The 26,685-nt window shown below is 49.9% G+C and overlaps 5 protein-coding genes and 2 non-coding genes across 8 annotated transcripts; 3 read left to right on the top strand and 4 right to left on the bottom strand.

Annotated features, from left to right (window-relative positions):
* The first annotated feature begins 6 nt into the window (after nucleotides 1-6).
* Nucleotides 7-2,649, top strand: LOC102489758 (COP9 signalosome complex subunit 6). The gene is made up of 10 exons (XM_006150130.2): nucleotides 7-84; nucleotides 307-432; nucleotides 644-775; nucleotides 1,099-1,187; nucleotides 1,278-1,340; nucleotides 1,613-1,660; nucleotides 1,754-1,868; nucleotides 1,956-2,048; nucleotides 2,145-2,245; nucleotides 2,379-2,649. The coding sequence occupies exons 1-10, from the start codon at nucleotides 21-23 to the stop codon at nucleotides 2,517-2,519; spliced, it is 972 nt and encodes a 323-aa protein (XP_006150192.1). The 5' UTR covers nucleotides 7-20; the 3' UTR covers nucleotides 2,520-2,649.
* Nucleotides 2,650-2,926: 277 nt separating this feature from the next.
* Nucleotides 2,927-3,483, top strand: LOC102483353 (COP9 signalosome complex subunit 6). The gene is made up of 2 exons (XM_006150196.3): nucleotides 2,927-3,079; nucleotides 3,213-3,483. Exons 1-2 carry the CDS (start codon nucleotides 2,954-2,956, stop codon nucleotides 3,351-3,353), a joined length of 267 nt encoding a protein of 88 aa, XP_006150258.1. The 5' UTR covers nucleotides 2,927-2,953; the 3' UTR covers nucleotides 3,354-3,483.
* A 1,498-nt stretch (nucleotides 3,484-4,981) lies between these two features.
* MCM7 (minichromosome maintenance complex component 7) lies at nucleotides 4,982-12,786 on the bottom strand. Its single transcript, XM_006150126.3, has 15 exons — nucleotides 12,616-12,786; nucleotides 11,316-11,395; nucleotides 10,827-10,991; nucleotides 10,528-10,652; nucleotides 10,278-10,458; nucleotides 9,821-9,958; nucleotides 9,396-9,545; nucleotides 9,096-9,210; nucleotides 8,876-9,007; nucleotides 8,559-8,642; nucleotides 7,906-8,299; nucleotides 7,533-7,616; nucleotides 6,414-6,582; nucleotides 5,530-5,639; nucleotides 4,982-5,341 (listed from the first exon to the last, which is right to left on the bottom strand). The coding sequence occupies exons 1-15, from the start codon at nucleotides 12,644-12,646 to the stop codon at nucleotides 5,140-5,142; spliced, it is 2,160 nt and encodes a 719-aa protein (XP_006150188.1). The 5' UTR covers nucleotides 12,647-12,786; the 3' UTR covers nucleotides 4,982-5,139.
* MIR25 (microRNA mir-25) lies at nucleotides 5,809-5,868 on the bottom strand. Its single transcript, NR_129477.1, has one exon. It is a non-coding gene; the product is annotated as a microRNA mir-25 (primary transcript).
* On the bottom strand, nucleotides 6,010-6,071 carry MIR93 (microRNA mir-93). Its single transcript, NR_129507.1, has one exon. It is a non-coding gene; the product is annotated as a microRNA mir-93 (primary transcript).
* Nucleotides 12,777-17,012, top strand: AP4M1 (adaptor related protein complex 4 subunit mu 1). The gene is given in 17 exon segments (XM_006150127.2): nucleotides 12,777-12,852; nucleotides 13,015-13,123; nucleotides 13,220-13,308; nucleotides 13,633-13,739; nucleotides 13,816-13,912; nucleotides 14,051-14,161; nucleotides 14,245-14,325; nucleotides 14,542-14,604; nucleotides 14,701-14,767; nucleotides 14,876-14,929; nucleotides 15,058-15,164; nucleotides 15,265-15,316; nucleotides 15,319-15,355; nucleotides 15,855-15,899; nucleotides 16,126-16,176; nucleotides 16,308-16,419; nucleotides 16,578-17,012. Coding segments are annotated over 16 exon segments (1,356 nt in total). The 5' UTR covers nucleotides 12,777-12,852; nucleotides 13,015-13,065; the 3' UTR covers nucleotides 16,803-17,012.
* Nucleotides 16,978-26,568, bottom strand: TAF6 (TATA-box binding protein associated factor 6). Of its 2 annotated transcripts, none has more exons than XM_006150129.3 (15): nucleotides 26,482-26,568; nucleotides 21,580-21,768; nucleotides 21,408-21,494; nucleotides 21,121-21,274; nucleotides 20,862-20,918; nucleotides 20,663-20,782; nucleotides 20,303-20,448; nucleotides 20,116-20,193; nucleotides 19,931-20,032; nucleotides 19,646-19,828; nucleotides 19,312-19,386; nucleotides 19,058-19,183; nucleotides 18,187-18,360; nucleotides 17,757-17,954; nucleotides 16,978-17,505 (listed from the first exon to the last, which is right to left on the bottom strand). In XM_006150129.3, the coding sequence occupies exons 2-15, from the start codon at nucleotides 21,733-21,735 to the stop codon at nucleotides 17,125-17,127; spliced, it is 2,037 nt and encodes a 678-aa protein (XP_006150191.1). In that variant the 5' UTR covers nucleotides 21,736-21,768; nucleotides 26,482-26,568; the 3' UTR covers nucleotides 16,978-17,124. The 2 variants fall into 2 exon arrangements, with proteins under 2 accessions (XP_006150191.1, XP_006150190.1); XM_006150128.3 differs by having other exon boundaries at nucleotides 26,442-26,546.
* Nucleotides 26,569-26,685: the final 117 nt, after the last annotated feature.

Genomic DNA, 26,685 nt, shown 5'->3' with positions numbered 1-26,685 from the left:
GGCGGGCGGGCCGGGGGAAAATGGCGGCGGCGGCTGCAGCGAACGGGACCAGAGGGAGCAGCGGGATGGAGGTGGACGCAGCAGGTAACAGGCCGTGCCATGGTCAGCTTCCGGGGACAGGCTTCATGGTTGCGCTGAGTCCCTTCCCCCGATTCAAGGAGAAGTCAGAAGGGCGGCACAGCAACATCTCTCCCCGGGCTAACTTGCGGGAGGGATGTATGGCCCGGGCGCCTTGGTCCTCCACTCCCATCTCCAGGGAAGAAAGTGTGGCCCCAACTCTCACCTCTCCTTCCCCTCCACCCATAGTAGTCCCCAGCGTGATGGCCTCCGGGGTAACTGGGAGTGTTTCAGTTGCTCTTCATCCCCTTGTCATTCTCAACATCTCGGACCACTGGATCCGCATGCGATCCCAGGAGGGAAGGCCTATGCAGGGTGAGTGTTCGGCATAATTCAGTCTTCTCTTCTTGGTCACCTTCCTTAAGCAGTGGTCTTTTTCTGCCCTTTACTGCAGCCAATTTTCCGTCCCCCCAATCACTGTTTCCCTCTCTACTTAGTTCACACTGGCCCCAGACGCTCAGATGATCAGGGAAAAGTCTCCAGATTCCTTACCTTCACCTTTTCCTGTGTTGGTTCTCTCCCCTAGTGATTGGGGCTCTGATTGGGAAGCAGGAAGGCCGAAATATTGAAGTGATGAACTCCTTTGAACTGCTGTCCCATACCGTGGAAGAGAAGATTATCATCGACAAAGAATATTATTACACCAAGGAGGAGCAGTGTGAGAGGGGGCTAGAAATGGGAGAGGAGGGGGAGTGAAAACAAAATACATGGAAAGTGTTGGGAATAAACAGCAGAGAAGTATGAAAACAGATGAGGAAAGGTAAGAGAGAATAGCTGAAGAGATCCCAGATAATGAATACATCCAGGTTTTCCCCCCCAAAAGAAAGTAAGAGACAAGAGAAGACAAAATAGAGCTAAACTGAGTTAGGATTTGAGGATGGAAGGGAGAATGAAGCTGGTGAAAGGACAGCAGAAGCATCAAATTAAGGAAAGGATGGTTTAAAGAAATACTCTGTGCTGCTCTGGTCCCTTCTTCTCCAGTTAAACAGGTATTCAAGGAGCTGGAATTTCTGGGTTGGTATACTACAGGAGGGCCACCTGATCCCTCCGACATCCACGTCCATAAGCAGGTATACATGCCTATACCTGTTCATGCTGGTACGAACAGGTGAAAGGAAGATGGATCACTGACTTTCTTATATTTTGTCCCTCTCTTGTAGGTGTGTGAGATCATCGAGAGCCCTCTCTTTCTTAAGTTGAACCCTATGACCAAGCACACAGATGTGAGTAATGCTAACCCTATACCCACTTTGTCGTGGCTTATGCTTGTGTAGCACTGTGCCTGTCTTCACCTCTTCTCTACTGGGGAACGCGGGAGTTGAATCTCCATTCTGCCCTTTACCAGTTACATATTATATAAAGTGGTGGTTATCCTCACTTCTCTGGTTTCAGGCCAAGGTGAAAGGAAATATGTAAAAGACATAGCGCAATTTTTGAACATAATGTTGGTTTGGGTTTATTTGCTGTTAGAAAGAGCTGTTTTCTCTTTTCACAGCTTCCTGTCAGCGTTTTTGAGTCTGTCATTGATATAATTAATGGAGAGGTAATAGCCTACCCGTCAGTCCCCTAATCCCACTCTTGGCTTGTTTCCTGCTTTTGACTCTCCCTCTGTGGAATAATACTCTCTGCCCATTAGGCCACAATGCTATTTGCTGAGCTGACTTACACTCTGGCCACAGAGGAAGCAGAACGCATTGGTGTAGACCATGTGGCACGAATGACGGCAACAGGCAGTGGAGAGAACTCCACTGGTAATGGAGGGGAGTCCTTGCAAATGGGGGGTGCAAGATGTAGCAATTATGCTTTTTCAACCTTTGTTTGTCCCGGTCTCCCTGCAGTGGCTGAACACCTGATAGCACAGCATAGTGCCATTAAGATGCTGCACAGCCGTGTCAAGCTCATCTTGGAGTACGTCAAGGCCTCTGAAGCTGGTAGGACGTTTGCCTCCCTCACACATACCGTTTTTCCTCTCCCTCTTGGGGTAGTGACAATATCCACATTAATGCGGCTACTTTGTGTACCTTTAGGAGAGGTTCCCTTTAACCATGAGATCCTGCGGGAGGCCTATGCCCTGTGTCACTGCCTCCCTGTGCTCAGCACAGACAAGTTCAAGACAGACTTTTATGATGTGAGTGTAAACCCTGCCCAGACAGGGAGGTGGGGCTTAGGCTCTCATTTTTGCATGAAGGATGGGACTCAGTTTTCCCTAGACATACTGTGAGGGATTCTCTGGGAAACTGGTTCTTTCTGTTCCCTCTCAGCAATGCAATGACGTGGGGCTCATGGCCTACCTTGGCACCATCACCAAAACCTGCAATACCATGAACCAGTTTGTGAACAAGTTCAACGTTCTCTATGATCGACAAGGCATCGGCAGGCGAATGCGGGGGCTCTTCTTCTGATGAAAGAGTACTTGAAAGGATAATGCACAGGGGTCAGACAACTGTCCCAAAGGGGAGGGGCACTACACTCCCTTTAGAGAAACTGCTGTCATTAATAAAAGGGGACAGCTCCTCAGCACCCCTATCAGTGGCTCTGTCCTCTCTCTAAGGCACCCCGTAAGTTTCTCAACTTGCATCTTAAAAATGAGCTGTTGGTTCTGACTTTGCTGAGGCAGAATCCCTTTTCTGTCAGCTCTTAACACCCATTAGTGTGTTTCATTGCCACTTGCAGTGACCTCATGTCTCGTCAGGTGGACTGCCTGTTTCCACATAAATGATCTTTTGTGTTGCCCCTTTAAACAGCACCTTATGATATAAGCGTACATGAATCAACCCCTATCCTCACACATACCGTTTTTCCTCTCCCTCTTGGGGTAGTGACAATATCCACATTAATGCGGCTACTTTGTGTACCTTTAGGAGAGGTTCCCTTTAACCATGAGATCCTGCGGGAGGCCTATGCCCTGTGTCACTGCCTCCCTGTGCTCAGCACAGACAAGTTCAAGACAGACTTTTATGATGTGAGTGTAAACCCTGCCCAGACAGGGAGGTGGGGCTTAGGCTCTCATTTTTGCATGAAGGATGGGACTCAGTTTTCCCTAGACATACTGTGAGGGATTCTCTGGGAAACTGGTTCTTTCTGTTCCCTCTCAGCAATGCAATGACGTGGGGCTCATGGCCTACCTTGGCACCATCACCAAAACCTGCAATACCATGAACCAGTTTGTGAACAAGTTCAACGTTCTCTATGATCGACAAGGCATCGGCAGGCGAATGCGGGGGCTCTTCTTCTGATGAAAGAGTACTTGAAAGGATAATGCACAGGGGTCAGACAACTGTCCCAAAGGGGAGGGGCACTACACTCCCTTTAGAGAAACTGCTGTCATTAATAAAAGGGGACAGCTCCTCAGCACCCCTATCAGTGGCTCTGTCCTCTCTCTAAGGCACCCCGTAAGTTTCTCAACTTGCATCTTAAAAATGAGCTGTTGGTTCTGACTTTGCTGAGGCAGAATCCCTTTTCTGTCAGCTCTTAACACCCATTAGTGTGTTTCATTGCCACTTGCAGTGTGACCTCATGTCTCGTCAGGTGGACTGCCTGTTTCCACATAAATGATCTTTTGTGTTGCCCCTTTAAACAGCACCTTATGATATAAGCGTACATGAATCAACCCCTATAAACATGATAGGTGACTACTTTCCCAAACTTTAAGTGTTCACACACAATACAAAAGGGGATGGATGGGGAGATGTTAAGCACATTTTTTTTAAAAAGAGATTTTTGTTGCAGGGTTCATGTGTTTGCCAGAGAGACAGAAAGCAAGAAGCCACTCCCCAGGATGGCCATGCCACAATCCCTCTTGGGATTTTGGGGACGCATTATGCTAGGTCCAGAACTCAAACTGACTACATCATTTTAAAAAATCTATTTCCATTTATTATTTTTAAAAATTTGACCAGAGAAAGGGGAAGTGAGAAAGCTGCCAGGTCTGGGACTTGAACCATGGTCGGCCATGTGGGAATCCAGCACCTTTAACCACAATGCTGGCCCTGACTACATCTTTTTTTTTTTCCAACGTTAACTGAAAGCCTAAACATCTGGGTTTCTCTATTTCTGCTGAGTATATATAGCATGTCTTCAAAGGATTTATGGGAAATTATGCGGCAGTTTCCAAATTTTTTGCATCACAATAAACTCGGAGCAATCCCATTCCCTACAAACTTTTCCAGTCCCCCTTTTGTGTACCTTCCCAGTATGGCACCTTAGCCCCATGAGACAGAGGTGCCAGTGTCTTCCCTACAAAGACCAGTACTCTCATGGTTGGAGCTGTTTCCATCACTGTGCCAGATCGTATAATTCCACATACCACCTTCCAACTCCATTTCCACCATCTCAACAGGGCTCTAGGGTAGGAGTTAGGGACTAAGATTGAGTATTGAGATGTCAGATGGAAGCATTTAGAAAAATAGTCAAGGAAGAGGACCAGCCAGTGGTTAAGGCAGCTAGATCCCACATGGCTAACTAACTGCAGTCCAAATCTTGGACCCAGTGGTTTGAAAAACATGCTGGGTACGTGGACATCCAAAATTGTGACAGGAGAGAGAAAAGGACTGCTGTGACCATTCCCCACAGGGGGTGCTTTCTCAACTTCTGTTAAATGTACCCTCTGGCAAGTTAATTAGAAAAGGAAAAAAGAGGTTCCAAGAGGCCGTGTCCCATGCTGGTGCTACACACAAAGAACTTGACCAGCCTACAATCGGGTCCACAAGTGTTTCAATAAACAGGAGAGTAAGAACAGGAGGAGTATCAGAAACTAGAGGTTCTATCCAAAGATTCCTCACTGTAGTCTCAGGGTCAGTATTGGTGCCTAGCAAATAGAGTAGGTACTTCATCCATAAATTCACTGAGAGGAGGACAGGACAAAAACGTCGCAACCTATACACACTTTATTAGCAAAAATAAAACTGAAGTGCAGCAAAGGGAGAAGGGGGGCTCCTCATCAGGGGTGGCATCATCACACCCTGAGAAGGGGCAGGTCAGCATGGAATGCAGAATGAACCATGGCGGGTAAACACGTTGGAATCAGACAAAAGTGATCCGTGTCCGGGAAGTATTCACCTGCCAGACATTTAACTCCTCATACTCATCAAGAGCAGCCTGGAACTGGGCAGGGGTGAAGCCTCGAGATATGCAGCGCTGCTCTGCCTCAGAAAACCGGATACTTTGGCCCCCTGAGACCAGTTCACGGACAGTGGCAAATATCACATCTGCTGGTCTCTGGGTCCTGAAGGAAACATGCAGGTATGTGAAATCAGGGCACAAACGAGAATACTCAGTATCAACAGAGAATGGTGGTGTTAGAATTCTGAAGCCAACCTCAATACATGTGGATGTAAAAAGCCACAAAACTAAGTAATCTGCTCAAGATCAAGTCATGGTGACTCAATTTAATCCTTCACTAAACCCACTTACCTAGCTGTCTGCCCTTTGTCGCCTAGAAGTGAGTCCTTTGACATCTCCATTAGTCTTATGGCTTCATTCACATCTTCCTTCTCCACTGTGTCCACCATTCGCAGACGTGCCTAAGGAGAAGGTAGGGGAGAGATGGGAACAGGAGGAGAGGAGTGGAACAACGTCAGGAAGCCCCCTGGTCCACACATAAAGCTGGGCAACCCAAAAGTTGCCTACTCACAAACAAGAGTAGAGACTCCCCCTTCCCTCCCCAAAATCCGCAGTGTTGGGCCGGCACTGTCAGACCGAGACAAGTGCAATGCCCAGGGCAGCGTCCAGCAATTGCCCAAGTCTCCGCCTCTCAACACTGGCCAGTCCCGGTGTTCAGCTGTCCTGTGAGGGAGACCAGACCCTTCTGAACTCCGGCTTCCCACCATGACAGATGGAGATTGGGGAGCTCAGCCACGAAGGTGACTGGCAGAGAGGTTTTGTCCTAGGGGCTCGGGAAGTGCTAGCTCAGCAGTAGGTCAGGTAATCACACTACCTGCACGAACAGCACTTTGGAGCCCCCTGGACCAAGGTCCAAGATGAGAGGACAGAAATGAAGATTTGGAGCATAAGATCTATGACACAGAGAGTGAAACTAACCCCATCTCCACCCTCAGTGGGGTTTAAGAAGTGGGAGGCAGCCTTTCCCTCCGCAGGTGTTGCATGTGCCCTGCTGGAGCAGCAAGTACCCACAGTGCGGTAGCACGGAGAGGACCACTATCTGCACTGTCAGCACTTTAGCCCCAGCAGGGCTGGAGTGGGAGGGAGGAGGCACCGAGAGAGGATCATGTTAAGGTGAGGTGCCCAAAGGGGTCAAACCCAATGGTCATCTAGCAGCACAGGGACCAGGCACTCACCAGTGCAGTTGAAAGTCGTAGAATAGCCAGCAGGGTCCGGGCAGAGGTATAAGTGGCATCCTTACTAGCCCAAGCCTCTCGCCTCATTTCCACGTAAGCTGCTGTGATATAGTCAGCCAGCGACTCTGGCACTGTGGGTTGCTTCTCCCGGCACATGGCTATGTAACGTCTACGGAAGAGGAGGTTTGTGGGAAAGCAGGAAAGGGAGACAGGAACGTAGTGAACACATTTATGATTTTTTTCTGCATAAAGGTTCCCCACTTAAGGAAACCTGAGTGGTGGTAGGTGTGTGCGTGCGTGTGTGTGTGTGACTTTAAATAGGAAAAACAATGGATAATTACTAACGCACCTCTCTAAATGTACAGCCCTTGGTACGTCTTAAGTCATTTCCAGTGTTTCAGGAAAATGACCATTGCAAGAAAAATCAAATCCATCTCAGAAGAGTGGATCTAGTCCCCTCCCCTTTGAACATATGCTACGGTCAGAGAGAACAGGAAGTCAGTTTACAGAGAACTGTTTAAAAGAATAGGTAAAAGGAGTAAAACCTGATAAATCACCAGAAGATAGCAGGGGTGGGGGGGGTGAATGATATAAAGTAACCATGAAACAAGATCCAGTTTAGCCTACAAGACTATACCTTACCCCGTGGTCAGGAGAGAATAAAGGCTGCAAGAAAGGCAGTTTCAGAAAACATGGTGTGCTGGGACTAGCAGTTAGCGTAATGGCTATGTCGCTGGACTCCCACGTAGTCGACCGTGGTTCGTGTCCCGGACCTGGTGGCTTAAACTCAAGCCAGGCGCCTGTGTGTGTGTGTGTGCCCAAGATCCCAAGAGAAGAATGGAGAAGGGATTGTGGTGTGGCCATCCCTCCTCGGAGGTGATTTCTCCCTTTCTGTCTCTATGTCTCTCTCTGTCTGGCGAGCACACACACCTTATCGCAAAAACCTCTCAAAAAAAAAAAAAAGAAAAGAAAGAAAACATGGTGTGCTCAGACTCAGGACACATCAAAGGGAATTAGGTAATACACAGAACTAAAAGCTTTTCAGGAGGCCCACATGGCCAGAAACACTGCCTCCTGCTGGCAACTCGCCTGCGTATACCTGTCCTTATCCAATCGTACCTCATAAGCTTCATGTCCAAAGGCTCAAATTGGGCTGGGGGCTGGCGGCTATGCTGGTGCACGTAGGTGATGTGCTGGGCCAACCTAGAAAGAGTGGACAGGACACTCCTTTTAGGGTTACACACATCATACTCTAACCCTAAATCTCTCCCTCAGCTCATCACCTGGCCATGGCCTGGCAGGGACAAATTTTGCTGGGAAATCATCATTATCACTTCAACCCAGACCCACCATTTCCCTAAGAACTGTGGACCTTTAAGAGAGGAAGGCTCTGGAATTCCCATGAGCAGAGAATTTGAGGGACTGTCCATTGTCACCTCCCTCCCTACAGATCAACAGAAAGGAATGTCTCTAGGTGTTGAGCTTCATTCACCGTAGGTCATTGTCTCGGTCAGGCCGGTCCTGGATCAGCCAGAGGAGATCAAATCGGGAGAGCAATGCAGCAGGAAGCTGTATGTTTTGTTCCAGGCTCCGGCGAGGGTTATAGCGTCCGTAGGCAGGGTTGGCGGCTGCCAGGATGGAGCAGCGGGCGTTGAGTGTGGTGAGGATGCCTGCCTTGGCGATGGAGATGGTTTGCTGCTCCATGACCTCATGGATGGCTGTGCGGTCAGCCTCAGCCATCTTGTCAAACTCATCGATGCAGCACACGCCCTGGTCAGCCAGCACAAGGGCCCCACCCTCCAAGGTCAGCTCTCCGGTCACAGAGTCTCTCAGCACAGCTGCTGTAAGCCCTACTCCAGATGAGCCTCGGCCTGTTGTATACTGGCCTGGAAGAGATTAAGCAGGTGAGTTTAGAAAAAAAAGGAATAAGGAAGGAAGCAAGAGTAGAGTGAAAGACACAAGAAACAGAAATCAGTGAGAGGACAGCACTGAAAACCTGTGGGGTGTCGGAGCTAGTGACATTTCTTACCCAGCCACCAAGCCTCCCCATGATTTGCTCTCTCCACCCAACCCCACCTTCTAATTAAACACCGTACTAACTATCCCTGTTCCTACATTCACCTCTCCCAGGGTCCTGTTACTCACTGCGGGGGGCCAGGCGATCAATGTAAGACAGGAGCTGAGACTTGGCCACACCAGGATCCCCCATAAGGCAGATGTTGATGTTACCTAGAAGGGAAAGACAATTCCAGTAGTATTCTCGTAAGGCAAGATGTCCAACAGAAAAATTCCTTTGCAGTTTGCCTTCTGCCTCACACCCAGCCATTATTTCTTCTAAGCTCTCCTGGTGTCCATGAAGCCAAATGCCAGCTCTTATTTTGTGACTTAACAGGACATTAGTATCCTGCCATCCTTTTTACCCTCTACCAAATGATCTCATCCACCATGAGTGATTTTCTTACCCCTGATTTTCATTCCACGAGGAGACTGGTCCACACCTCCCACTAGCAGGAGCAACAGTGCCTTCTTTACATCTTCATGCCCATATATCTCCGGGGCAATAGAAGCTGCCAGCTTTTCATAGAAATCCTCTTCTACAGAAAAGTTAGATCAGAATATTTTCTCAGAACAAAAAGGGCAAGGACAGAACTTGAGTTCCTAATCTTTCCCCAGGCCTCTCACCTGCAATCTGCCTCAGCTCCTCCCTGCTCAGCTCTCCAGCCCCAGACTCGTCATCCTCACTCTTATTCATCTTCACAATCCGATGGGCTTCTAAGTAAGTCTCCGAGAGTAAACCCTTGGGCAGGAAAATGCTGAGATGTGAATAAAATCCCTTTAATTTGTTCTTTATCTGATTCCCTAATAACTTCTCAAAAGACCCCCTGTCCTATTACTTTGTCTGGTGTTTTGCTGCCGCTAATTTTCTCAGTGAGAACAGAGATAGGTTAAGGGGATTTCCTCATTTTGAACTCCCTTTCTTACCTGCACCACCTGTCGGAACCCAGTGCGCAAAACTGGCAAGAAGATACCAGTGACACTGACATGGTCTCCAGGCTGGGCAATCCTTGTATTCTCTCCTTCCACAAGCACTGTGATGCTGCGAGGAATATTTCCCACAGGCACTTGGTCACTCTAGAGGAAAGAAACATACATAAATCAGGGAAAAGAATGTAATGGACAAGGGCGAGGCCTACCCTTCCTTCCTTCAGCAGCTCACTCGAAGACTTTTCTCAGCCTTCCCAGCCCGAGACAAGCCGAAAGAGGAATGCTTCCCAATTCTGTCAGAAAATTGCAGTTAACAAACACTCCCTCCTGCTCTAGATGACTCCCTGCCACTCCATGAGTGACTGTAGTACTCAAATGGACTCTGTGCTTTATTTACCCTGGGTCACAGACCCCATACTCACATGTTCTTGCATCTTCATCTCCTGAAATTTGATGAACTTGGAGCCACGTGTCTGTAAATAGAGCCGCCCCCCTGACCGGTTCGTTTGGCACTCCTGGCTTGGGCACATGATTAGAGGCATGAAAGTGGGAGACTGGATCTAAGATGTGAAAAAGTCAACACAGAAAAATCAGGAGAAAGAGAACCCTTAAAGTCATTTCAATTGTACTTCCTCTTCATAGCAGATATACCGAAAGTGTCAAGAATACTTTGGACTATTCTGGGTTGCTAATGACAAACACACCGACAAAACAAAACAGATGAAAAGACTACTACACACCAGAGAAAAGAATGAAAGAGGGACACGCAGGCACCATTTACCATAGCAAAGAAAATGACAGACAACTGTCAGAAAATAAACTTTTAACAAATTTAACTAACAGAGTTAAATATTTTTCTGTTTCTTGTTCCACACATACCGGCTGATAAGTCTCTGCCCCACACTGGTCACAAGTGTAAGTGGCCACCACCATCCTGGGTTTGACTTCAGAGACACGAGTGACAATTCCACGCACAGTTACCAGTTTCCCCACAGAGTCAGCCCGTACTTCTCGGATCACACGAGGCTTGCTACTACTTGGACCTTGAAAATACAGCTCACTAAAGGAGAGACAGAGTAATTAGCAAGGTCCTAGAGAACTCTAGAACTCTTCCCCAGAGACCACTCACAATCTGCGCATGAGCTCAGGAGGATACTGGTTCTGGGGGCTTCGGGCAGCTCCAGGGTCCCGGCTCCGCTGTTCCATCATTAGTCGATGTTCAATGTAAACATCCAGAACATCTTTATTCACTACCTACGAGAGAACGAAGACCTGGAATAAATGAGTGGCAGGATAGTGAAGGAGAACAAGACGGTGTTAGGCAGAAGTCACTGATCCTTTCCTGCCAGCTCAAAAAACATCAGTGTTTACAAAGCTTCTCAACAAAAGCCCAAGTTCCTTGCCCTGCACTGTTCTCTAGACACTAACCTCCCTTTCTTTGTACTTAGGCAGCAGCTCCTGAACAGCATCAGCAAAGAGCTTTGCGTAGCGCTTGGCATTTTCACAAATCGAGTCCACCAGCTCAGGGTCATCCTCAGCTACGTCATCCAGGTCCACATACACTGCCACTTGTTCCCGATGAGCCAGTCGAACCTGGTAACAAAGAGACAGCAACACTTCAGGGCCAAGTTTACCTTGTTCACCAGCATTCTCATGTGAGGTCCCATGGCTATGAGCTCACAGCACAGACTAAGAATTCATGGGAGGAGAAAGAGCAACTCCAGGCAGAGCAATACTCCATCAGCCCCCTCAAAGACAGCCTATGTATTGTTAAGCAGAGTGTTATATTACATTCACTTACCAAGTACTAGGTTCCAGCATAAACCTGTCATAGATAAATGTATGGCCTAAAACAAGCCAGGCTACCTCTTATAGTTCCTAAGCAACCCCATTCCCTTCAGCGGATCTTAGACTTACCAACTGGTTCCCATACTTGAACTGCTTCTTCCCAAATTCTTCATCTTGGTAAAACTCTTCTAGGAACTTCTTAACCTTCTCTATAGTATAAATGCAAAGTTGTGAAGAACAACCTTTATTTCAGATATATTACTGCAAATCACTCTAACAGATCTAACAGAAATATAAAAAGCCCACTTTCACTTAAAAAGCAGGACTTATGAACTAAGTAACTATTCAAACATTTAAGTAAACCTACAAAACTTTCCCCAAGACAGGCAGAGCTTCTTTTCACAAATAGATTTGCCGGGGGAAGAACAAGGGGTTCCCGGCAGTTAGGACGATTTCCCAATACCCACGCCCCCAAGGGAGTTACACTCTGCCTTAGTTGAAAATCCCAGCACCCTTCTTCAAGGCCCCGGACACACCGCAATACTCTTCAGTCTTACAGTCCTCAACTTTCCTTCAACCCATGAGTCCTCCTTTTCTCCCGGCCCCCTGAACCTTTGCCCCCACCGGGCCCTCCGCCACAAGGCCAGTCGGGCACCCCACCCCCGCTCCCGCCACTGCTTCCGCTCTTAGTAAACAAAGAAGCACATGGGCCCAGATTCCAGCCGCCTCACAGCCCGGGATTCCTCCGCCCAAGGCGGGAGCCCGCCAAGCGATTGGCCCGCACGCCGAGGGCCACTCGGTCCCACCCCGCTGCCTCCTCTCTCGGCCTCTCGCTCAGCTCCGGATACCAGGCACGCCTCCACCCTCAGCAACTCTCTCGGAGGCCACCGCGCGGAAGAACACTGTTTACACACGGCACTCCCTCCAACTGTGTCGCGCCACTTCCGCCCGTCTCCACTTCCGCTTGTAGGGCGGCCTAAAATGGCCAATCGCCGCGCGTAGCGGCCCCGGCAGCCCGCCCCCGGGGCCTCGGCGCGTCTCCGGAGGACGCGGGAACTTAGGAATGCTCTAAAGCTCGAAGGGAGGCGGGCCCGTATTCCAAAGGTCGAAAGCGCTCACACAGGGTCCCCTGAGATCTGGGTCTCATCTGAGGGCCACCCTAATCCCTGGAGTCCCCAGCCAAGGCTATCGCCTCTCCCACAGCCCCCACACCTTGCCTGGGCAGGATGACCAAATCTTCGACACAGATGCGCCCCGTGCTCTTCCCGGGCACCATTTGACTCAGCTCTGCCGCCACGCGACCGTACCTCTGGCCTCGCGCACCCGAAAGCCGCGGATCCCGGTCCCTCAAGAACCCAGCTCACACCAACAGGTGTTATCCGAAAGGCTTTCCGCGCAGGACGCCCCTCCCACGACTGCAGACCCTTACCTTTCTCGAGCGCGTAGTCCTTAAGTGTCATCGCCGCCGAGGGCCGCGCGGCAGCAGTTGGCGGGCTCGGGAGCCTCCCTCACGGTGGAGCAGAGACCGTTCGCGCGGCGGACTGTGGCCGATTAACCGAAATTGGCGCGAAACGTCGCCCCCATGTGACCGGCGGCGCTGCGTGCAGGCCAATGGGAAAGGACTGCCCTCTGCCCCGCCCATTCACGGCGGAAGGCCAATCCCTGGGTGAGCTTGGGCTGAGTGACGGGGAGGCAGTGGGGAAGCGGGAGGGAGCCTCCCACTAGGCGGGGCGCGCGCCTGTTTTCCCGCGGTCGGAGGTGGTGCTGGCGGAGGAGTAAAGCTCTTAAAGCGCCAGCCCACTAGCGTCCTTTTGTTCCGGGACTGCAGGGCGGGGCAGCGCAACTTTCGCCGTCTTCTTGTCTGCTGTCTAGATCGGCCATGATTTCCCAGTTCTTCATACTCTCCTCCAAGGGGGACCCGCTCATCTACAAAGACTGTATCCTTAATCCTCGGGGCGGGGTGGAAGGGTTGGACGCCAACTGTGCCCTAGCCAGGCTGTTACCAGATTCTTAACTGTCCTTCCGCCGGCCAGTCCGCGGGGACAGTGGCGGCTGGGACGTGGCCGAGCTCTTCTACCGGAAGCTGACGGGACTGCCAGGAGATGAGTCCCCTGTTGTCATGGTAACCATTCGCAGGGGGTGGGGGGACTGGCTGGCCGGGGGGGCACTTCCTGCTTCCTAGGGCTGTTTCCTGGAAAGCGTCCACTTGGGCGGTATATTCCTCCAAAATAACGAAAGTTTACTGAGAACTAAGAATATACAGGTGCAGCTCCCTGCAGGACTCAACTGGGGTAGGTACTTTCATTAATCAGTTTACACAGTGGGTTGGTCCTTAGGGATGTTTCACGTGTGGCCCAAAGTCACACCTCCTATGACTATTAGGGACATCTGGATAGAGCAGGGATCCTGGGCTCTTCATCCCTGCCACTGCTTTCTCCTAACACAGCACCACGATGACCGTCATTTCATTCATATCAGACACAGTGGCCTCTATTTGGTCGCCACGACTTCAGAAAACGTTTCTCCCTTCAGCTTCCTGGAACTGCTCTCTCGGTGAGAGATGGGTTGGGCTCTTGGGGTTGGGGGTCAGAGAGGAGAAGGAAATACACACTCTGCCCTGTTTCTTTAGGCTAGCCACTCTCTTGGGCGATTACTGTGGTTCCCTCAGTGAAGGTACCATCTCCCGAAACGTGGCTCTTGTGTATGAAATCCTAGATGAAGTGCTGGTAAGATTCGAAGATTTTCCTCTCTTGTTCTCCTTTTCCCTGAAGACATAGCTGGTCTTCAGCCAGGGGATTCTAAATCCACTATTTTTTCATCCCTACCCTCTACTGCCACCCAGACTGTCCTTTCTTCACCACTAGGACTATGGCTATGTACAGACTACATCCACGGAGATGCTAAGGAACTTCATCCAGACAGAAGCGGTGGTCAGCAAACCCTTCAGCCTCTTTGACCTCAGCAGTGTTGGCTTGGTCAGTAGAGGGGAAAGAGGACAAAGGAGATTGAAGGTCGGCTGGGTATGTCACACCTGAGGATTGCTCTGGGTCCTTTACAGTTTGGGGCTGAGACACAACAGAGCAAAGTGGCCCCCAGCAGTGCAGCCAGCCGTCCTGTCCTGACCAGTCGCTCTGACCAGGTGAGGGAGGGCTGAGTCTCTCTGATGTCTTTTATGTGACCCTAGGGTCCGGGATCTTGGCAAATCTTTGAACCTCCCCTAGCCATGGATGTACTTTCCCTCAATCCCATGTCCCTGTCCCAGGGGCCTAATTCTAACCACTCTGTCCTTTCTGCCTGCCCATTTTAAAACACACAGTGTGCACCCTCGATCCACTCAAATCCCTCTCTTCCTTAGGGTCAAAAGAATGAAGTTTTTCTGGACGTGGTTGAGAGATTGTCTGTACTGATAGCATCTAATGTAAGTTTGGACTCTCAACTGAGCTGACCACACATGGCCATCTGGGAAATATTGGGAGGTCAGGGCTCTGGGCATTAACTTCCCTGCCACTCTCAGGGCTCACTGCTGAAGGTGGACGTGCAGGGAGAGATCCGACTCAAAAGCTTCCTTCCCAGTGGCTCTGGTGAGAAGTCTGTAGGCTGGGTGCAGGGTTGGGTTTTGGACAAACCATATCATTGGTAGTAATATGGTATGTTGGCCAGTTTTTGCTCATGTTCTTTGCCTTTTACAGAGATCCGTATTGGCTTGACAGAAGAATTTTGTGTGGGGAAGTCAGAACTGAGAGGTGAGGAAAAAGTGGGTGCAGGTCACCGCCCAAGATTTCATGGGGAGAAGTTAGAGATGGATTCCCCATTCTCCCTGCTCTTCTCTCCCACAACATGGGTCAGCAAACAGGTCTTTCTCTTTTTCCAGGCTATGGGCCAGGAATTCGGGTTGATGAGGTCTCATTTCATAGCTCCGTGAATCTGGATGAGTTTGAGTCTCATCGAATCCTCCGTCTGCAGCCACCTCAGGGAGAGGTCAGGATCAGGGTTGCCTAGCATAGTCTGTCCACTGGGGGATGGAAGGCATTGTGGATACAAGGAGACCAAACTGACCCTGATTCCTCTTTGGTCTTAGCTCACTGTAATGCGATACCAACTCTCTGATGACCTCCCCTCCCCACTTCCTTTCTTTTTCCCTCTGTACAGTGGGACCGAGGCTCAGGCCGGTAAGACCATTTCCTGTGATCTAGAACTACTCTAGAACCCCAGTCAAGACATTACTGTTCCCCGGGACCAGCGGTTGGCATAGTGGCTATGAACTCCCATGCAGTGGACCGCAGTTCGAGTCCAGACCTGGTGGCTTAAACTCAGGCCAGGCGCGCTTGTGTGTGTGTGCCCAAGATCTTGAGAAGAGAATGAAGGAGAAGGGATTGCAGTGTGGCCATTCCCCTTGGGGGGTGATTTCTCACTTTCTGTCTGTCTTTCTGGCAAGCACACACGCCCTATAGCAAAAACCTCTCCAAATAAAAAAAAGACATTACTGTTGCCAAGACTTGCTATGAAGGGGCAGTAGTGGTAGTGCCATCAGGTGCAAATTAGAAAAATGCTTGGCTAGTGGAGTTGGTGTAGATTTCAGCCCTTCTCCTTTGTGGAAGCCCCGGGTGGGGAAGGGCAAGATGCCAGTAAGATATGGCCTGAGCAATGGTATTTTACCCTCTCATCCAGGCTACAGGTGTATCTGAAGTTACGATGTGATCTGCCCCCGAAGAGGTAAGGATGAGTGCTGGCAAGGCCTAGTTCAGCTACATGGGCCAGGAGACAGGGCCATGGTACCTGCTGCTGCGTCCTTCAGATACAACCACCAGCCTAAGAATCCCGTTTAGTTAGAGGCTCTAGTATGTGTGTATGTGGGGGTGACACCTGTGCTGAGCTTTTGTGACACTTGAGAAACAAAGACCATGCCTTTCTGGGCCTGACTTTTCTTTTTTCCTGGTAGCCAAGCACTCAACGTCAGGCTGCACCTTCCCCTGCCACGAGGGGTGGTCAGGTAAATGCATGTGTTCCATGGGAGGTTCCCCTGAAGAACACCATAGGGCTAGGGCAAAAGGGTGTGAGTGTGACTGGCCTGCTCCAAGAAATGTGTGGCTAAGCCCAGCACCTTCCCTGTCCCAACTCCAGCCTGTCTCAGGAGCTGAGCAGCCCAGAGCAGAAGGCAGAGCTGGCAGAGGGAGCCCTTCACTGGGACCTACCTCGAGTACAAGGAGGCTCTCAACTCTCAGGCCTTTTCCAGGTATGTGCTACTGATGCTCTAACACTCTTTGCAACTTTCATTTGCAGTACCCTGACCCTTCCAGTACAGTTGCTGCCTTGTTCCCACTGGTGTGGTCAGCTTCCTGACCTCATGGCTGTCCTGCCCCTTTTATTCTCCTCCTGCCTCTCTCCTCACAGATGGATGTCCCTGGCCTCCCGGGGCCTCCTGGTCATGGGCCCTCCACCTCAGCAGCTCCTCTGGGGCTGGGGCCTGCAAGCCTCTCCTTCGAACTTCCTCGGCACACATGCTCTGGCCTCCAGGTTCGCTTCCTCAGGCTTGCCTTCAGGCCCTGTGGCAATGCCAACCCTCACAAGTGGGTGAGACACCTAAGCCACAGCGATGCCTATGTCATTCGGATCTGAGGTTCCTCAAATGAGGCAGCAAAGGCAGCAGTCTATCTCTCTGGAACAGGACAATTTTCGTTTCTGGCTTTTTGGTCCATGGCTCTAGATCTGGGCTGTTAAGAGTCCTGAGCGACCAGGAGACCCGACAGACTCACTTTTTCCATGGTATTTGACACAGAAAGACTGAGGTAGATCAGAATTTATAAATCACCTTTTTATTCTCAGGAATGGCTGTACAATATCTAAAAGAAAGTAATGGGGAAGCAGCCTCCTGTTTCCTGCCACCTAGGGTGCATGTGCAGGAATCCTGGGAGAGAAGGTCAGCAGATGAGTGCCACGATCATGAAGCAGGCTGAGGGGAGCCAGACCCAGGGGGCTGGGAGCCATTAGCCTTTGGAGTCCCTGGAGCTGGAGGGGGGCTGTCCCCAGCCTCCTGCTTGCCCCCACAGAGGGCACTTCCCCCCAGGGGGGAGGGAGAGGATGAAGTGGGAGGAACTGGGGAAGGATGGGAGGTGGGGCCCCCTTTGCCCTCCCCTGTTGGGGGTAGTGAGACCACGATGTACTTCTGGACACTGCCAGGCCCAGAGGGAGCAGTGCTAGGGGGTGTGGTAGTGGCAGTGGAGACAAGCTTGACGATGGGCTGCACGCTGGGGACCGTAGTGGTGACAGGCGAGGTGGTGGTAGAGCCTGAGCCAGGGGCCGAGGTGCTGAGGGACAGGACCTGGGGAGAAAGGAAAGGCAGTGCCCATGGCCCTGCACCCTCCCCACTCTCCAAGGGCCTGGGGTGATAATTCATTTGCTTCTCCCACTGAACTAGGATCCTGCAGACCGTTGCCTGCAACAGGCCATGCTCTGAACCCTGGCAGGTGCCCTTTCAGTCTCCTGACTTAGGGCCCTAGGAGGACTGAGCTCTTTGGAGAGCTCTGAGGGGCCCACTGGGGTGCTCATCACCATCCCACAGATTCCACGCACCTGCTGGGTGGACGAGGCACTGGAGGATGATGACATTACAATGAACTTGGTTGGAGGAGGGGAAGGCTGAGGTGGGGCAGCAGCTCGTGCAGACACCAGTGTCTGGACAGGCAGTGCAATGGAGCCGGGGACCTTCAGCAAGCCAGGGGTCCGAGGGCCAGGCTGAGGGGCCTGTGAGAGGGTCAAGGTGGGCCGGGGCTGCAGGAAGAAAAGGCAAGGAGAAAATGTCAACATGTAAGAAAAAAAAAGGCCTGAGGGGGAGACTTGGGCTTTTCTTGTTTTTCCTCTGTGGTTCTCATTGGGGCTGGTATATCATTCACTGCAGAGCCCAGACTCCCCACGACTGTGCTATCTCAGGGCCTGAGTATGTGTGAGTCCCCATTTCGGTGGACACCATGGCCCTGTCCTACATCTGCACTGCGTCACTAACCTGGGTGATGGTCAGAGTGGTCCTGTTGACTTGCTGGGCCTGTAGAGCAGCCTGGGCCCGAGCCTTGACCACATGGGAGCAGAGGAGGGGCCCAAGGGATCCAAATTCTGCTCGATAGGCATCCTGATTGTCAGGTGGTGGGCGCAGCTTTGCCAGAACAGGGGCACAGTGTTTCTGCAGAGAGGCCAAAGAATAACCAGTTAAAGGTAGGGCTGGTACTCTCAGATGAGGGACAGGGAAAAGGTGAAAAAAGACTCATTTCTGTATGTGTTATTGGAGGACAAACTGTGCTAGGCTATTGGTATGTCCAAGTATGCTGTGGTTTTTCTCAAGAAAACATGGGCACCAACTGGTACAAATGGTGAAGTTGCTAAATACACTGGTAACATCTACGGAGTAACTGGTCCCTGTGGGCATTGCCCTTGTGCAGAATAGGCCATATGGTAATGTAGAAGCATAGGGCCCATGTAGTCTAGCAGGAGCCACAGGCTGGGAGTTAAGACCCCTTGTTTCTTACTTGTCTCTGCCTCAGTCTTTCCATGTACAGAACAGTATTGGGGGGCCAGCAGGTAGTGTGGTGATAAAGGGCGCTGGACTCCCACATGGCTGATGGTGGTTTGAGTCCCAGGTCTGGTGGCTTGCTTTTATCATTTTCCCCTCTCCCTCTCTTACTCTGTCCCTCTCTGGTCAAATTAAAATAAAGTAAAATAATTTTTAAAACAAAACAAAACAGTATTGGGTTCTGAGAGGTTTCTGCATCTAAGCAGTGCGTAAGCAGTAAAGATGGGAGTAAGTCAATAAAATACACCATATGCTTGCTAAACAGTGTGTCTGTGTTTGTGCTGGGGGGAGGCAGGGGAACTCTGGTCACCAGGAGGAGGCTCTGCACATGGTCAGCTCCGATCCGGTCGATATTGCTCAACACAGGCCCATCCAGGACACTACGGATCCGCTCCCCCTCCTGCTGCAGCCGTGGCAGAATAAGAGTCTTAATCACCTGTGGAAGGGGAGAAGCCAGGGCCACAGTCACCAGGGGTCTCTCAGGTGTATAGGGGACATTGCTCTCTATAAACTCATGATTGCTTCCCCTCCCTCAGGACTCTCCCTCTCCCTGGGGGGCCTAACATCGTGTCCCAGCTCTGCCAGTCCTGCGATGGAGCCATAACGAGTTGTCCAGGGAGTCTTCTCATCCACCCAGCTCTGTAAGGGGAAGGAAAATAAGCCCAGGTGAAGGGGTCTAAAAGGCTGTTAAGGACCCAAATCTCTCATAAACACATTCCTTACCGATCATTAGGATAACATAAGTGAGGCCCAAGTCCCCCACCCACTGCCCCGTTTCCAGTGTCATTTCCTTCAGCCACAACTGCCCCACCACTGCTTTGGGTGAAGTTCTCATTATGCTGGTCACAGCCCCAGGGCAGTGATGTGAAATGCTGATGCCCATAGTCTCCTGGTTCACCTTGGTGAAGGTCTTAGTGATCCGGGACTGGATATTGTTCGTGGTTGTGCTGAAATGCTTGCAGATCTGGGCCACCAGGCGAGCGGCAAAGTCCCGGAGCGCCCAGTGATTGTCCACATCAGGTCGCAGACACAGCTGTCTGCTCACGATGCAGGTCATCACAGCTGGAATCAGCTCATGCACCTACGGAAGTGGTGGGTCAGGTGACTGTGACAAACAGCTTCCTATTGGTGGCAGCAGGATCCCCAGACCCTGGGAAGGGGAGGGGTGAGCAGGACCACTCACATATTTTTCTAGATACAATGTAGGGTTGTCCATCAGTGCCTTCACCATGCGCATCAAGTAGATAAGCAGGGCCAGGTTGTTCTGAACCACATTCACACGGACCTATGGGAAGGAGAAGTGATGAGGCATAGACTCTCCAATGAGTTCCCCTACTGCCTCCTCACCCTGGAACCTCATCCCCTCACCCCCTCTGAGATGAAAGTACTGAATCGTGGCAGCATCTGATAGAGCCCTGGGTCTGTAGCGATGCTCTGCAGAGCTTCCTGTGGGAAAAAGGGAAGTGAATGAGGCGGCGAGAGTTATCCTGGGAAGGACCTTGCTGGCCACCAAAAGGAGGAGTGTTGGAGTAAAGGCAGGCTGTGGGCCCCTCACCGCTCTCTTGGCCTCACATGACCCCACACAGGCCTCAGTGATCTCCTTGTAGTACAGCTGCTGCTCCACAGACAACTCGTGGATGCTTCGGGGCTTCAGTCGCAAGGGGGCCCCCTCCAGCAAAGGTGGTGCCTTCTTCTCCTTTCCTGTGTGAATTGGGCAGATGGGTGTGAAAAAGAAAGCTCTAGAAGCCTCAGTACCAGACCAACCTTAGCCCTCCACTTCTCCTGACCTAGGAAACTGGCATCCTCTTAGGTTTCTTGATCTCTCCTGGGGCTTTCTGGCCCTGACTGCACCCATTTCACAAATGACAGGCTGGGGCTTGAGCTGGCAGGGGCCTGCTGGCCTAGCAGTACTGACCTTTGCTGTCGGCTGGGGCGGCCCCTTGCCCTTTGCCTTTCAGGGGTCCATCTTCTTCCTGGCCTGGCTTGGCTGACTTCAGGGGCTCTGTGGCCTCGGCCTTCTGCTGCTCTTTGGGAGCTGGTAGGAAGGCAGTCACAGTGGGGAGATGTAAGGGGAAGAGGAAGGGACAGAGGTGGGCTCTAGGTGTGGAGGTTACCTGGGGGTGGATTCTCTGGTATAGCGGGCTGGCAGCCTTCTATGCTTAGCCAATGAGCTGCAAGGGAAGAAGGTGTCAAGTTGAACTGCCAGACATGGACACTAGGGAGACGGTCCCCATCGAGGGAGGTGTGTTTTCATTTTTTTTTTCACTCACTCAGCATCTCATTCTGAGGTTCTCATGTAAGGTTCCTCACTCTCCCCACACACGTTACTTCACTTCCCCTCCTCCCCGCCACCCTGCTTTCCCCTCCCCCAACCTTTGAGGCAGACATCCAGGGGCACCCGAGGCAGAGGGGTATTGATGATGTCACTCAGATCAACCTCCTTCTCCTCATAGAAGTAAAGCTCTCGGCCCCCACCAGAGGCAAAACGGAAAGGAATGAATTCCTGAGCATGGAACCCATAGAGTGGCTATATCAGGAGAGAGAGAAACATGAGTGAGAAGGGAGTTCACAGAGGTCTGGCCGGAGGCAGGTGCAGCATCTGGGAGGAGTGTCTCTGATCACCCTGCTCTCATCTCAGCCTTCCCATCTGTCCCAGTCACCTCAACATTCTTTAGCTTCAGCGCATAGTCAATGTCACTGGTGGTGAGCTTCTGCCGTTTCCCCATGTGCATGAACTTCAAGGCATCCTGTGGGGACGGGCGAGGCAGACGTCAGCTTAAGACCTTGAGGAAGAGAGGGTGCCAGGCAACATCATACACAAGGGCTGGTCACCTGTGCGATCTCCTTGATGCGATAGCTGACCTCATCTGTCAGCAGCTGGCAGGTCTCCTCCTGAATCTGGGCAATGCCCATTGACTCGGCCACCACCTTCATCGACTCCGAGGGCAGCACAGTATTGCTGAGCTTCAGCTTCTTCTCTTCAGCCATTCTGGAGCCCCTCCTCCCCTCCAAGATGGAGACCTTAGCAAGGGTGTGGGGCAGGCAAAAGAGATAAAAAGAAACATGTAACCCAAAGAGAAGGCCCAGCCTAGTTGCTAGGCTATAAGGAAGGGAGGGCAATGGAGACAGGAGGGAAGTAGTTCAGGGGGTGTTGTCTGTCCACCCAAGCTATAACAAAAGATAAGGGTGCTAGCTCTATGGTACTATAATCCACTGTTCAAGAGAAGCCAGATCCCACATGGTCACTGTGGTTTGAATCCCTGGCCCAATCAGTCTACAACACTCTAGTAATGTGCAGGAGTGTCTAGGCTCCATCAGGCCAGAGGACTGAAGGAAGGGGATCCCAGCATGACCAGACCCTGTAATGATGCTTATCTTTTTCTGTCATGTGTGCATGCACATGCTCTCTTATGAATAAAGGGAAAAAATTTAAAAAGAAAAATAGAGAAGAGAGAAGAATCCAATCAAATTCACCACAATTTATTGAGGTCTTATTCTACTCCAGGTGTTGTACAAGTAAGGTATAAGGAGCACATAGGGACCAGCAGACGCATGATGGTTACATCGCTGGACTCCCGTATAGTCAACCACAGTTTGAATCCTGGACCAGGCAGCTTAAAACTCATGCCAGGTGCGTGTCAGTGCAGGCCCAAAATCCTGAGAGAATGAAGGAAAAGGGATGGCAGTGTGGCCATCAGTGTGGCCATTCCCCCTGGGAGTGATTTCCTGCTTTTTGTCTCTGTTTCTGTGGTGAGCCCACGCATTCTATAGCAAAAATCTCTTAAAAAAAAAAAAAAAAAAAAAAAAAAAAGCACACATTCGAATTTAATTCCCAGCTCACTACTCCCTACCTGTGTTACTTAGGCAACTTACTTAAATTCTCCCAGCTTGTTTTTTTTTTTTGTCTCTGTAAACATGGATAATGACTTCCTTCCTAAGGGTGTTATGCATCTTAGGGTTTCTTGCCCCATCATTATTCATGCTTGACAAAAATACAATGTCAGTTAAATACAACTCTCCTACTCTGGCCCTGTGGAACTGGACAATTGACTATGATGACGAAAACATACAACCAGGCTGACTAGTTCTCAATTTAAATTCCTGGCCACAAACTTCAAAGGGGCCCTTAAGGTTGCCTGGCAATTATAGTATCCTCTAGTGCACTTAATCTCCCACTGTCCTATTTTCCCATCTTTTCTTCTCCCTTACTTTCGGCTAGCAGAAAAGAGGATCTCCCAGACATCCACTACATCGGCCCACCTTGGCACTGGCACCTGCCTACTACTGAGGAACTGTTATGCTTCTGCCAACTCAAACATCGCACCAGCATTTCTCCCATCTCCTTGCATCATTAATTTCTCAATCTACCAGATCATTCCCATCAGTCTACAAACTAGTTATTTCTCCCATATTATTAAAAACAAAAACAAAAACAAACAAAAAAAACAAGGGGCCACCAAGTGGTATGAGTTAAAGCACTGGACTCCCACATGGCTGACCGTGGTTTGAGTCCAGGACCTGGTGGCTTGCTTTTCCATTCTTTTCTCCTCTCTCCCTCTGTCTCTCTCTGGTAAGCATGTATAACCTGTAGCAAACTTAAAAATAATAATAATGATGATAAATAATATTAAATAATTCCTGGGACCAGCACATGACATAGTGGTTACATTGCTGAACTTCCACATGGCCAACCATGGTTTGAGTCCTGGACCTGGTGGCTTGAAACTCACGCTGGGAGTATGTACATGTATGCCCCAAACCCCAGAGTTGAATGAAGGAGAAGAGATTGTGGCATGGCCATCCCCCCAGGCGGGGGTGATTGCTTGCTTTCCGTGTCTCTCTCCGGCAAGCACATGTACCCTATAGCAAAAATCTCTAAAAAAAAATAATAAATAATTCTTAAAAAAAGAGACAAGATATACATAGCAGGGAATACTATTGGGCCCTAAACAGAAAAAATCTAACACATGCTACAACATGGTGAAGCTTGAGGACTATGCTAAGTGAAGTAAGTCGATCACAAAAGGATCAATACTGTGATTCCAATTATTTGAATTTCTTAAAATCATATAGACAGGAAGTGGGGGGGGGCTGCCAGGGATTGGGGGAGGTGTGAATGGAAGTTATTTTTTAGTAAGTACGGAGTTACAGTTTCACAGAATGAAAAAAAGAGTTCTGGAGATGGATGATGGTAATGGTTACACAACAATGTGGTGTGTTGACTACAACTGCATACTTAAAAATGGTTAGGTGATAAATTTTGTGTTTTGTGTATTTTGCAACAATTAAAATTATTTAAAAAATATTTTCTTGGTTCATTTCACTAAGAGGTATATTCCAACATTCTGCTCTTCCTTGTAACAAAGCTTGAGTTTTTTTGTTTTTAAGGTTTTTGTAATAGAGTACATGTACTTGCCAGAGAGATAGTGAGAAAGTGAGAAATCATTCCCCAGGGGAGTGACCACACTGCAATCCCTTCTCCTTCATTCTCTTCTTGGGATTTTGGGCACATACGCACACAGGCCCAGCGTGATTTCCAAGTTCCCAGGCCTGGGGTTCAAACTGTAGTCAGCCATGAGGAAGTCCAAAGCATTAACCACCAAGCTACCTGCTAGCCCCTGAAAAAGTGGTATTAACTTAGATCTCTTAAATCTTTTTCTCTTAGACTTATCCCAATCAGGTTTCCAACTGTCCTAAGTCTTTGAAACCAATGATCAAGGTCACAACAATCTACCTTGCTAAATCCAAGGCCTACTCTCATCTTACTTGACCCCTCAGCAGTGTCCCGCTGACCACTCCCTTCTGAAAACACCTTTACTTGACTGTCACACCACCTTCTCTTGATTTTCCTCCTATCTTACCAGTTGCTCCATCTGTTTCCTTTACTGGTTCTTCCTCTTCTCCCCATCTGCCTAATGTTAGAGTGTTCTGGGCTCAGTCCTTGGTCATCTCCCCTAGCTATTCTTGTGTTCTTGGTGACCTTAACCACAAAGTTAAATGTTGTTTACAGCATGATAGTGGTCAGATCTATGTCTCCAGCCCCAAGACCATTCTAACTTGACTGTGTACCAAACTGTCTACTTTAAATCCCACTGAAACAGAATTTTTTTTTTTCGGAGAGGTTTTTGCGATAGGGCGCGTGCGCTCGCCAGACAGACAGAGACAGAAAGACAGAAAGCGAGAAATCACCCCCCAGGGGGGATGGCCACACTGCAATCCCTTCTCCTCCATTCTCCTCTCAGGATCTTGGGCATGCATGCACACATGCCTGGCTTGAGTTTTAAGCCACCAGGTCCGGGACGCGAACCGCAGTCGACTACACGAGAGTCCAGCGACATAGCCATTACGCTAACTGCTGGTCCCTGAAACAGAATTCTTGATCTCCCCCTACCCACCTGCTCCAGCTTTCTTTATGTTCACAGCAATGCTATCCATCCTGAGCCCTCACACCAAATCCATTAGGTTATCCAACCTGATTCCTCCATTCCCACTACTTGGTTTAGGTCACCATCATCCATTGCCCTTTACTCGAACAGCTTCCTGACAAAACTTCGCTGCTTCCATGCTTGCCTCCCTACACCTATTCCTAACACAGCAGCTCAAGTGATTCTGTCAAAATGTAAAACAGACTGCCCCATCCTGGAATGGCTCCCCATTTGCCATAAAATTCTTATGATGGCCTACAAAGTCCTTCATGATTGCTTTTCCCCATTGCAACTCTGACCTTCTTCCTTCCTTCTTTGGCATGCTCTTCCTTTATAAAACTGTTCCTTTCTCTCTGCCTGGAAATCTCCTACCAGAAGTTTGCTACCCTGAAGACCCTATTTAATTCTGTACTTTGCCCTCATTCTGCTCTGTCTTTGCTTTCCCATAACATTTAACATCTTCTAATTCATTATTACTTATCATTCCCACCACCCACCACAGGGATCTTGGTTCTGTTCACTGATGTATTATTATTCCAGGAGCTCAGACTGGTACCTGAGACACAAATATCTGCTGAATAAAAGAATGGATTGCAAGGCTTATGGATGTAGGTGCTCAATAATATTTGATCCCACTATTATCAAGATGAGTAAGACAGAGGCCCAAGCTTGGTTTCTACACTGGGGTCAAAAGGAAAGTGGCAGATTTGGAGCTGGGCATTAAGATTAACATCAACAGGGTTCAGGACTGAGTGTGAAGGCAGGATGGGGGCAGACTGGGGGGAGATTTTTTCTTTTTCAAACCATCCCAGGTCTCCTTGCCCATTTTTCTAAGTATTATCTTTTGGAAACACAATTATTCAACACACAGTCTAAGCTTGGCTCCGGATATACCAGAGCGGTTGTGTCCCAGTTCCCGGGCGAACTCTTACTAATCCTTCAATACCTTACTGTACCCTCTACCAGTAAAGGCTAATAAGACTTGGTACAGTCTCAGGCACTCCTCATATCAGTGGAGGCGGCAGGAAGGCTTCCCAGAGGGTTAACTTGAGCTATATCTGTGCGGTAGTTTCTCCAGCACAGAAGGTCGAAGATTCCCAGGCAGTGCGAAAGGAGGCTCAGATCGCCCACCTCATCTCCTCCAACATCCCTCCATGGCAGACACACACACCAAGTCCCCACGAACACGGACACACAACCAACCGTCCTCTTCCCAGTCCTCACACCGGCCCTTCAAAGGGTCTCCTCCCAAGTACCACTCAGACCCACCCCAGCTAGCCGAGCGCCGGGGGCAGGAAAAGTCTCTCACCGCCGCCAAAGCGCCGCTCACCCGGCGCTCGGCGCCATCTTCGCCCCGCCCCCTCCCGGGTGCAGGTCCTGGCAGAGACAGAGAACGAGTCCCTAAGCTTTATGAGAGCCAGAAGAAGTCCTCTAAACTCACAATCTTAAAAAATATTTTTAAAAATTTGTTACTATATTTTCATGCAATTATTACGCCCTCCTATTTTCATTA

This window comes from Tupaia chinensis, unplaced genomic scaffold (genome assembly GCF_000334495.1).
Source record: "Tupaia chinensis unplaced genomic scaffold, TupChi_1.0 Scaffold000279_1, whole genome shotgun sequence".
NCBI lineage: Eukaryota > Metazoa > Chordata > Mammalia > Scandentia > Tupaiidae > Tupaia > Tupaia belangeri.
This window is presented reverse-complemented; position numbering and strand designations above follow the sequence as displayed.

Coding starts and splice junctions, on each gene's coding strand:
- LOC102489758 (XM_006150130.2), top strand. CDS start 21: ATGGCGGCGGCGGCTGCAGCGAACGGGACCAGAGGGAGCAGCGGGATG. Junction 433..643: donor GGAGGGAAGGCCTATGCAGG/GTGAGTGTTCGG, acceptor TCTCTCCCCTAG/TGATTGGGGCTCTGATTGGG. Junction 2,049..2,144: donor CGTCAAGGCCTCTGAAGCTG/GTAGGACGTTTG, acceptor GTGTACCTTTAG/GAGAGGTTCCCTTTAACCAT.
- LOC102483353 (XM_006150196.3), top strand. CDS start 2,954: ATGCGGCTACTTTGTGTACCTTTAGGAGAGGTTCCCTTTAACCATGAG. Junction 3,080..3,212: donor TCAAGACAGACTTTTATGAT/GTGAGTGTAAAC, acceptor GTTCCCTCTCAG/CAATGCAATGACGTGGGGCT.
- MCM7 (XM_006150126.3), bottom strand. CDS start 12,646: ATGACACTTAAGGACTACGCGCTCGAGAAAG. Junction 9,211..9,395: donor GGTTCCGACAGGTGGTGCAG/GTAAGAAAGGGA, acceptor TTCCTGCCCAAG/GGTTTACTCTCGGAGACTTA. Junction 6,583..7,532: donor TTGGACATGAAGCTTATGAG/GTACGATTGGAT, acceptor CCTCTTCCGTAG/ACGTTACATAGCCATGTGCC.
- TAF6 (XM_006150129.3), bottom strand. CDS start 21,735: ATGGCTGAAGAGAAGAAGCTGAAGCTCAGCAATACTGTGCTGCCCTCG. Junction 21,495..21,579: donor GCATCAAGGAGATCGCACAG/GTGACCAGCCCT, acceptor CCGTCCCCACAG/GATGCCTTGAAGTTCATGCA. Junction 20,194..20,302: donor CATGTGAGGCCAAGAGAGCG/GTGAGGGGCCCA, acceptor TTTTTCCCACAG/GAAGCTCTGCAGAGCATCGC.